The sequence below is a fragment of the Chaetodon auriga genome, chromosome 12 (assembly GCF_051107435.1).
Source record: "Chaetodon auriga isolate fChaAug3 chromosome 12, fChaAug3.hap1, whole genome shotgun sequence".
Lineage (NCBI taxonomy): Eukaryota > Metazoa > Chordata > Actinopteri > Chaetodontiformes > Chaetodontidae > Chaetodon > Chaetodon auriga.
In genome coordinates this window covers 20,200,096-20,210,690 of record NC_135085.1, presented here as the reverse complement: position 1 = coordinate 20,210,690, position 10,595 = coordinate 20,200,096, and the positions used below count along the sequence as shown (strand labels likewise).

General features: G+C 43.1%; 1 protein-coding gene across 1 annotated transcript; it reads left to right on the top strand.

Annotated features, from left to right (window-relative positions):
* The first annotated feature begins 1,675 nt into the window (after positions 1-1,675).
* LOC143329314 (alpha-amylase) lies at positions 1,676-10,185 on the top strand. Its single transcript, XM_076745150.1, has 10 exons — positions 1,676-1,733; positions 6,377-6,551; positions 6,805-6,951; positions 7,323-7,520; positions 7,664-7,894; positions 8,567-8,700; positions 8,959-9,181; positions 9,287-9,408; positions 9,546-9,671; positions 9,956-10,185. Exons 2-10 carry the CDS (start codon positions 6,384-6,386, stop codon positions 10,143-10,145), a joined length of 1,539 nt encoding a protein of 512 aa, XP_076601265.1. The 5' UTR covers positions 1,676-1,733; positions 6,377-6,383; the 3' UTR covers positions 10,146-10,185.
* Positions 10,186-10,595: the final 410 nt, after the last annotated feature.

The following is a 10,595-nucleotide window of genomic DNA, read 5'->3' as shown; positions in this document are numbered from 1 at the left end:
ACGCGTTGCTCTGGAAGCGCCCCTGGATTTGACTTTAATGGGACTTTTTCCTCGCTGATATGCCCACTTCAGTTGAGGAAACCTGAAAACTTCCCAAAATGCGATTCATTTATTGACAATTTTAAAACCGTGAAGGGAAAAATGTGGTGACACACTTCTTGTCAGAGCAAGAAACACTTGTTAGTACACTTGATGGCATTACTGGGATCATTAAAAAGCCATGCAAAGTTAGGGGCAGTAAATTTTTGCAGTACCCAGTGCAGCGACAAACGCTTTACATCACACTATGTTACCAGGCCATAAATGTGGTTAGAGCTTTCATTTGACGCCTCTTCATCCATGTGGATTTTTATGCTTCCAAAACCAGTGAGTGATGCAGCTTTGTGTTGAATGCAACCCTGCTTGCTTTGTGTCTGCAACACCATTTACAGCAGTGACACTGGTTGAACTCTGCACGCTTTTATCCAGCGTGCCGGGTGCTATCTGTTCACCAACAGCTCTTAAACCTGAGCTGTCTGAGAGAGCGGGCTGAGGTGTAAGAGGACGAGGCACATGCAGCTTCTTATCCTTCCATCGGCTGCCATTTTTTTCCCTTTAGGTTTTTTTTACTCCCCCTTCTCTTTTTCCACTCGCTCCCTCTGTGTTTTCCCTCATTTGCCCTGAACTACAGCAGCGCCCCCCTTCACCATCTCATGCACTCTCTCTAACTTTCCTCATTTGTCGTCAGCCAGCACCGCACACCCACCCCTCATTCTTCTTCTTTCTCTTTTACTCCTAACCTGCTGACCCCCTTTTCTTTTTATCTCCCGCTCACTTTCTCCAGCCAACCCTCCAGCCCCCCCCCCCCCCCCTTTCGCTATGGCTCTCCCACTTTCCCATGACAGAACCAAGAGCGGGAATCAAATGACCGGCTTCTCTCCTTTCACCTGCTCTCGGAGCTCGAGCTGTGAAAGGGAGCTTTGTCCCCAAAAACCCTTCATCGCCTCTGGAGGTATGTCCTGTGTTGTCCGTACAGGAAAGGTCTTTGGTCTGACTGGAATTTTTGGGGCCCATGGGAAAATGTGAGTGAGTTAGGGCCTTAACTTTCCTGACATCTCCTCCCACAGAGCATGCTGCGTCATCAGGATGAAAACCTCATGCCAGGAATCCAGAAGAAACCTTAAAGTGGTTAAATGGATATTTTTATAATAACGCTGTATCAAATGACAGCATGAAGACTGTGTGACACCGCTGGTAGTGATGCAGAGAATCATCACCCGAATCTGCAGCTCCACTCGGCTTGATGGAGCGAGTTTCAGCTCATTATTTATCTGACCAGCCCCCAACTCCACTCTTTTGGTTCATTTATGATTGATCTGTTTTCAGCAAAAAAAAGCTCCAAAAACCTCCTGCACGCAACCTGCTCAGCACCAAATGGCACACAGACACCGTTAGCGACATGCTGGCTGGTGAACATGGCGCAGCATTTTGCAACTAGAGAGCCAGATGTTTCCCTCAGGGGTCGTCTGAGACCAAAAGCAGATGAATTACGATGTTGTTATGTGCCTGCTGAATGTGTAAATAAGCAACTGTTTGCTGAGAAGTTCACCACATCAACTTAGACATGTCAGTGTTGTGGTGACAATGTTTCTGCTGCCCCAAAGTGGCCAAAAAACGATATTGCAGATTTAAAGGCTGAATGAGGAGGATCCTCCTGAAAAACAATGTCTAGACTCAGAGAAGTATGAGAACTGGTAAGGTTTTATTAATACCTATGCCATTATCTATACGCTTAAAAAGGTTGTCAGCGTCAACACAGCTGTGTTATTGTCTCTGAGTGTGAACAGTGCTTTCATCCCTGTGCATCGAGCATTAAAGGGTTCTGCGTGTGGAGCTGGCTGTAGCCTGAGAGCTAATGGTAGCAACAGTCTGTCATCGCCTATGTATTTGTACAGCATACGTTTTCATTTGGGTTTTCTCAGTCAAAGAAAACGATCTACTAAGCCTGCCTGCATGGTGCTAATGTTATAACAACAAAGGATATTTTCCCTCAGTATCGGACGTGCTGCTTGGTGGTGAAGCAGTGGCAGTGTTAAATAAATAGCATTTCCGGAATTTAAGGCCATGCTGTGTAGGAAGTTTTCCACCCTTACTTGAAATTATCATTTACAGACATCACAACTAGCACTGTTGTCATCTTTCTCAGTGAAATGAAGCCACGCTCTGGACTGTTTCTCCTCTCTGCCATGACTCCTTCTTGTTTCCAGCAGCGTCAGCACGAGTTTGATGACGTGCTTTGCAATAAGCAACTGTCAGAAAAACATTGATAAAAGCGATAGATAAGCTGGATGGATCAAACGATTTCCCATCCTGAGACACTCATTGTGTCAGTGTTTCTGGGCATCTGGCTTTGGGCAGTGGGTGTGTAGCCACCAGCCAATAAAATCACACAGAGTGCGAGGGCAGGACTCTATAAAAATGATAAAATAAAACACATTTGACTTTGAGATGTGCATTGCACACACAGAACAGAGCATTACCTCATGATGACATCAGAGAATTTCATATTTAATAATTTAATCAGCTGTGTGGATTTAGCTTTTACTGCCCAGACAAAGATCCACAAATACAGTTTCTGATGCCTCTGAGTGTGTGCTGGTCTGATTTTATTTGGACTACTGCTTCAGAGAAGAGTGCCGCTACTGTTAACAGAGCATCACAACCGAAGAACAAAACCTGCACTGTAGAATTAGATCTTTATCCCTTTAGTCCTTATGTGTCAGCACTTGCCGACTGCACTGAGATGAGTTATTAGTGAGCGTTTCCACCACAAACGTGTCAGGGCCCCTTCACTTTTACAAGCCGGCGACCCACAGACTCACTGGGGGGAGCGACCCGGAACGAAACCCAGTAAGGCAGGTCAGATGTCTGTTTGACACACTCTCCGCAGGGGGGACGGGAGGGGCAGGAGCTGGGTCAGATAGTAAGCAGGTGGGATGAGGCGTGATGAGGCACACCAGGCTTTATTTACAAAAGCTTTGGGTGCACACAGACCAACAGTCTGTATGGCATTTACTGCCCTTTTTTACACAATGCCCCTGCAGGGACACAGGGACAGACGTTTTTATGCTGTTAGCTGAGGAAGCTGAACTCTCTTCATATTGCTTTGCTGCAGTTATGCCGTACTTGTTGAGCAATGATGCAGGATGCAATCAATAATGCAGAAGATATTGTCCGCAAGACTCCCAATCATATGATACATCAATAGCTAATTAATGGTTTTATATAATGAACAATGAAATGACATCTACATACCAGTACATGCGCATTTTATTATACTTACTAAAGGGAAAGATGTCGTTATAGGACATTGGATGAATACAAAATCATATACAGTGTGTGTATGCTGTGAATGTTTTTAAATGGGGCAGTTTCTGTCAAGAACCATTGGGGGAGCTATTGTTATATGAAAGTACTTCCCATCACTGTTACAGCATGCTGCACAGAGTTATGTGGTAACTGACATGAGACTGGCAGTGATCATGTAACAGTGGCATGAGGAGGCTTTTCAGGACAGTTAATATGACTCAGAATTAGCATCATTTTAACCCCTTGTTGGCACTGGCTTTATTCTTCATTTACTGGAGTCTGACATACGCTGCTGTATGTGTAAGAATACTACTAATAAATGTTTTGGGGTTTTTTTTCTTCTGACTGCACTGAAACAAAAATATCTCATATACTGTTGAGTACTTTAATCTGCAATGATACAGAATTTCTAAACTGATTAGATGTCTCACATATAAAATCTTTGACTGAAAAGGACAGCAGTGCAATAAGTGTAGTGGAGTAAAGAGGCCAATATATCCCTCTGAAATGTAGTGAGTAGAAGTATAAAGTATAAAAAGATGAAAATGCTCAAAGTCTATGAGCTCAAATCCTCAACTTTCTAACTCACCTGATTCTCTTTGGATTAAAGAACCTAGAGTGGAAACATGACGAACTGTGGAACATCGTGCCAGCTGACCAGTGCAGTGTTTCAGGCTGTCTGTTGGACTGTTTAATCAATATGTGCTGAAGGTGTTTGTCCATACAGAAACAACTTCCTGCAGCTGATTGAAGTCATAATGAGGATAGACTTTGATGCCGTACGATAAATGTCTCTCCTGAGCTGACCCTGACTGGCGGCATGAACCTTTACCCACATACAGAAACTATGAAAGGGCCTCATGGAGGCCTCTCATGGGAAATGCTTGTGTTTTGTCAGGGCTGCTTGAGTTAACGTATTTTACACGCAAAACTGCAAACAAACAAAGCTTGCCTCATACAGCTGGAGCGTATCTTATCTGTATTGGTTTTCCTGGTTGAGAAGTAGATAATGACACTGCAAAGTTATACAAGGATGTTTTGTGACAGCTGCACCTGGTGTGTGTGTGTGTGTGTGTGTGTGTGTGTGTGTGTGTGTGTGAGACAATATCAGTTATGTAAATCTGACCGCCGCTATGATCATTTGCCTGAATCTGTTTTGTGACTCTCAATCATCGTGGAAACGTGCACAAGCGTCATTTCCACCCCCACAGTTTCCCATAAATTGATGCAGAGACACTCTTAAACATCTGATTGCATATCAACTCCGGTGCCTGCTCCATCACTCAAGTATGCCTGAGGTGCAAACATTCTTCTTTTATAAGTGCCAGCTCATGTGTGGGAAATTGCATATACATCATTTTTCTGTGCACGCGTGGTTTACACATCTGACGCTTTTTCTTTCTCTTCTTAAGGAAATTCTTGGTCATATGAAGTCTTCAGCTTGTCCCACAGATGTTGTCCCCCTCATGTTTTTAATAGGAAAACACAAGCAAGGGCACATTTCTCACTACTGGCCTCCCTTCACTGGTTCCCTGTCTGCTTTAGGACTGATTTTAAGGTTTTAATGTTTGCCTACAAATCTTTAAATGGGCTAGCTAAAACCTATCTCTCTGACCTTTTACAACCACATGCACCATCAGGCTCTCTCAGCTCAGCTGACCAGTTGCTTCTGGTTGTCCCAAGATCAAGGCTGACGCACAGAGGAGATTACGCCTTTGCAGTCGCAGCCCCCAGACTCTGGAACAAATGGCCTCTGTATGTTTGGCTGACCCCCACTCTTCCTGGTTTTAAATCCCATCTTAAACACATTTTTATTTGTTGGGTTTTACCTTACTATGAGATTTACCTTCTATGTTACTATCCTTCTCTCTCTTAAACTGGTCTTTTTATTGTGTTGTTTTTCTGCTTTCTGCTGTTTGCACTTTTTATTTAACTGCTGTTGTTTTTTTTGTTTTTTTAATGTGCTTCATAAATAGAGTTGGATTGTGTTAGTTCTGGCTGCAGGTGTAAGACCTGATGAGTGGATCATTAAACCTCAATTTCTCACCAGCAATATTTGAAACATTGTGATTGCTACTTGAATAAAGATATTCATGCTTTAAACTGATAATAAAACACAATAATACAGGTCTGTATCTCAGAAGGAATCTGAGGAATACTTCAAATTCCGTACAAATATTCGACATTCAGAATTACATAAAAATGCAACGTGGGACTATTTATGAAATTCATATCAAGGACAGTCACTTCATTACATAAACGCTCACCTGTTTAATCCGTTATAAACTTAAAAAATGTGGAAGAGTAAATATAGCTGACTGCAATTGCTTTCTGACACGTAGGCCTAATCCCCCAACACACACACACACACACACACACACACACACACACACACACACACACACAAGCACATCATATAAAAAAAAACTAATAGAGAATGAGAATGTACCTGCCTTGGCTTTTTATTTGTTTTGCCGAAAATAGATCCAAATCAATGTTTTGTAACTCTGGGTAAGTTTAAACTGGCTGTTGCAGAGTCATCTGGTTATTGAACTGAAAGAACAAACACTAAAGCAGGATAAAACTGAACTGCCGTGTTCTGAGAGGTCTGAGAAATTTTTCGTTTCTGTGTTTGAATCAGTGCAGGATGAATCTCATGAATCACTTAAGATGGTGTATTTTATATTATATTACATTATGTTATAGTGTGTTGCTGCTGAATCTGTTGTAAACTGTAAACTGTATGAGTTTCAGTTTGTTTTGATCTGCAGAGAGCAGAATATTCAGGGTAACAGATATGTCACTGTCACAAAGTGAAGAAGAAAGCATTAGGATCTTTGGCACATATATTTCAAGCTATTTTGCCTTCCACTAATTTTGAAACAAGGAAGGAAGCTGTGAGAAAGAAGCACCTGTTTAACCTCTGTGCTGATATTGGCCAGTCTCTCATTGGTCCAGGAGTGAGGGAAAATGAGCATAAATACTGACAGCGAGGCAGCAGGTGAGTGTGGTTTTCTTGCTCATCCAGGGAAAGCATGAAGCTGTTCATATTGGTGGCTTTGTTCGGGCTCAGCCTCGCCCAGCACGACCCTCACACCAAACACGGCAGGACTGCCATCGTCCACCTGTTTGAGTGGCGCTGGGCAGACATCGCTGCAGAGTGTGAACGCTATTTGGCTCCTAATGGCTTTGGTGGAGTTCAGGTATGTATGGCTGAACACAGGTGGATAGCGAAGTGTAGAGGAGGAGTAAGGCCTTCTTTCTCGATCTTACTATTCAGCTACACATACATAGTACTCCTTGTGATGGACTTCATGTGTAAAATTTTCAGGAGTGCACCTTTGATAACATACTGTACACTCACTAAAACTCTGTTTCACAACAAGCTGCTGTCTGCAGACAGTTCCTGTGTTAAAAATGAGAGTTACTGTAATGTCTTCCCTCTGGTTCCCTCAGATCTCCCCTCCAAATGAACACATCAGGATCGACAATCCCTGGAGGCCCTGGTGGCAGAGATACCAGCCAATCGGCTACAACCTGTGCTCCAGATCTGGCAATGAGAATGAACTGAGGGACATGATCACCAGATGCAACAACGTTGGGGTAAACTATTGCAACAGTGATTCAGAGACAGGCCCTCAGAGCCGTGTTCTTCTCTGTTTGACAGCACCTCATAAATGTAAAGCTTTATGCACCATTATCAGCAACAGACACCTCAATGAATTAATGCTACTGTCTTGAGGAACACTTATATTTTAGACATTTATTGGCTGCTTTTTTGTTGAAGCATGATATGCTTCAGTTCCTGGACCACCAACACTGCAGTAAAGCAGCAGTGAGCAGTGCAGCTTTGCCATATTCCTCTGACCTAAGAATGAACTGTACGTGCTAAGAAAAGGAGTGAAAGCGCAGAAGGACAGAAGGGGAGGTGTTGATTGGTTGTGTTGCACCTACAATCCTGTATTTACCCACAGGTCAACATCTATGTGGACGCTGTCATCAACCACATGTGTGGCGCCGGCGGTGGAGAGGGAACACACTCTGCATGTGGAAGCTGGTTCAGTGCTGGCAGGGAGGACTTCCCTACCGTCCCCTACAGCAACATGGACTTCAATGACCACAAATGCAGGAGTGGCAGTGGCAATATTGACAGCTATGGCGATGCCAATCAGGTAATGAATGTCACTCAGAAACACTGATGGAGCAGTATAATTTTAACATTATTACCATTACCTGGCCCATTTTTGGACTTGAACTTTAAAATAAGTGTAAAGAATAACTGAATTGTGGTGTAAATGCTCATTTGCTGCTCCAGGTGCGTGACTGTCGTCTGGTCGGTCTGTTGGACCTTGCCCTGGAGAAGGATTACGTCAGGGGCAAGGTGGCCGACTACATGAACAAGCTGATTGACATGGGTGTGGCTGGATTCAGAGTGGACGCCTGCAAGCACATGTGGCCTGGCGACCTGTCTGCTGTCTTTGGCCGTCTGCACAACCTCAACACCAAGTGGTTCGCTGGTGGCTCCAGACCCTTCATCTACCAGGAGGTGAGTTATTCAAAATGTTCGCTTAGAAATTCACTTGATTTCCAGATGCAAATATCATCACTTCAGATCACCTCTGTAGATGATAGTTGTGTGTTTTGCTGGTACATCCTGCTGAACCAGAAGGCTGAATGGAGTTATTTGGACTTGCAGAAAAAAAAAAACTGCTGCTAGTAAAACTGATTTGCATTCAGGTTCATGATTGAACATGCCCCAGCTGAAATCTACATGCAAGCATGTGATTAGATGAGCTCTAACCGCCCACATGACCAATATTTATGACTGAAAACAGCAGTCAGCAGAGCTATGGGAAAATAAGCACATGGAAATCAAGATGACAAACACAAACACATGCACGGGAGCAGATGTTAATATTCACAGTTGATGACGAGGAGGTAAATACAGGTAAGACTGAAACCATAAAAAGACTGAAAACACAAGGGGAGTACGCTGCAAAACCAGCCAGTGATCGCAAAAATAAGTGCACTCTGTCTCACTAACAACATAAATGTTTAACAGCAAAAAACATGGTTCTTGTTAGGGTTCAATCAAAATAGCTTACTAGCTAAATTACTTTCTGCCAATCCACAAATCACTGACACAGTGCAGTTAATCTAAACCATACCCACTACGAATAGTATGGATGATGTGAATTATATGTTGATTTCCCTCTAGGTTATTGATCTGGGAGGTGAGCCCATCACCACTAGAGAGTATTACCATCTGGGAAGGGTGACTGAGTTCAAATACGGTGCCAAACTGGGAACTGTCTTCAGGAAATGGAATGGCGAGAAGCTGAGTTACACCAAGTATGTGTGTTTCTTTTGGTGTGCCTAAATCACATATCAAATTGATATATTAGAATGTTTATTCAACCGTGAGATAGCTACAATCCCATTTGCTGCATAAATTGGTGGACTGGATAAAGAGGTTCTTACTTGTTAATTACCACTAACCAGAACTTGTGCATTTTAGAGTTTCTGGATTGCATACTTTGGGTATGTTGTCCAAACTTTGGTGCTTTAGAAGTGTGTTCGTCATTAATGAAGTTGTATTCTTGTGTGCAGGAACTGGGGAGAGGGATGGGGTTTCATGCCCAACGGCAATGCTCTCGTCTTTGTTGACAACCACGACAACCAGAGAGGCCACGGTGCTGGTGGTGCATCCATTGTTACCTTCTGGGACCCCAGGCTCTACAAGATGGCTGTTGGCTACATGTTGGCCCACCCTTACGGATTTACCAGGGTGATGTCTAGCTACCGCTGGAACCGCCACATTGTCAATGGAAAGGTAGATTCTCTAAGAAGTACAAATAACGACAAAATGCCATGTATAGTGTGTATTTGGAACTTTCTTTTCCTTCGTTGAACTCATTCATCCATAATTGTCTTATAGGATCAGAACGACTGGATGGGCCCTCCCAGCCATGGCGATGGATCCACCAAGTCCGTTCCCATCAACGCTGACCAGACTTGTGGAGACGGATGGGTGTGTGAGCACAGATGGCGTCAGATCAAGTGAGTCCTGAGAAACCAAGAGACAGCGAACTCTTGACCTCACACACAGAACTTATTCACTTCTCACTGGTTGTATGGATGCAGATACTATGCAAATTAATCATTATGACTGCATTTTTGTCACACCTGTCCTTTAGGAACATGGTTACTTTCCGTAATGTGGTCAACGGACAGCCTCACTCCAACTGGTGGGACAATCAGAGCAACCAGGTTGCCTTTGGACGTGGTAACCGTGGTTTCATCATCTTCAACAACGATGACTGGTAAGGATTTTTAGCTAAGTACTGATTTTACAATAGTACTACTGATTTGACCACTTAAATCAAGAAATATCCACATTAAACAAAATGTACAGGACTGAATGCAGATGCATTTCAACAGCACTACAGACTGAAAGATAGAAAATAAATATAACTCAAATGATCAGCCATCAGTAACAACAGTTTGCTGGATTTCTGTCTTTCTGGTTGAAAATAAATAATTAAAAATCTACAGCTTCACTGTGACATTGTTTTAAAAACAATCCGTACCCTGTCTTCACCTTTAGGGCCCTGGATGTGACCCTGAACACCGGCATGCCTGGTGGCACCTACTGTGACGTCATTTCAGGCCAGAAGGAGGGAGGCAGGTGCACTGGGAAGCAGATCAATGTTGGCAGTGACGGCCGCGCCCACTTCTGGATCAGCAACACAGAGGAGGACCCCTTCATTGCTATTCATGCTGATTCTAAGCTGTAAACACTTCTTGGAAAAATTCAAATAAATCTTCCTTTTCAACATGAACGATGATCTTGATCTTGATTTTTTTTTTTTTTTTTTTTACAAACCCTGTCATTTCAGCATGCATGGAAAATACTAAAGGGGCTAAGAAAGTTTGGAATTTATTTTTCTATTGAGGTTATGTGTATGTGGACATCACAACAGAGCGGAAAATACAAAACTTCAGCATCTGCCGTCGATGCATTCACATGGAAACTAACTTTATAAAGGCTTGTTGTACAGCTGTTCTCCCTATCTATAGCAGCTGTCCTGTGTGACATCACTTTGCGAGTATGCAAAGTGATATCGATGCATACCATCTATACTTTCAGACTTAAAGGGCAACATACATGAATCACCCGTAAGGCACGAAAACTAAAGGATGATACTGTTTGACCATCGCCTGTTCAAAAAGAAGTGTTTCTCAGA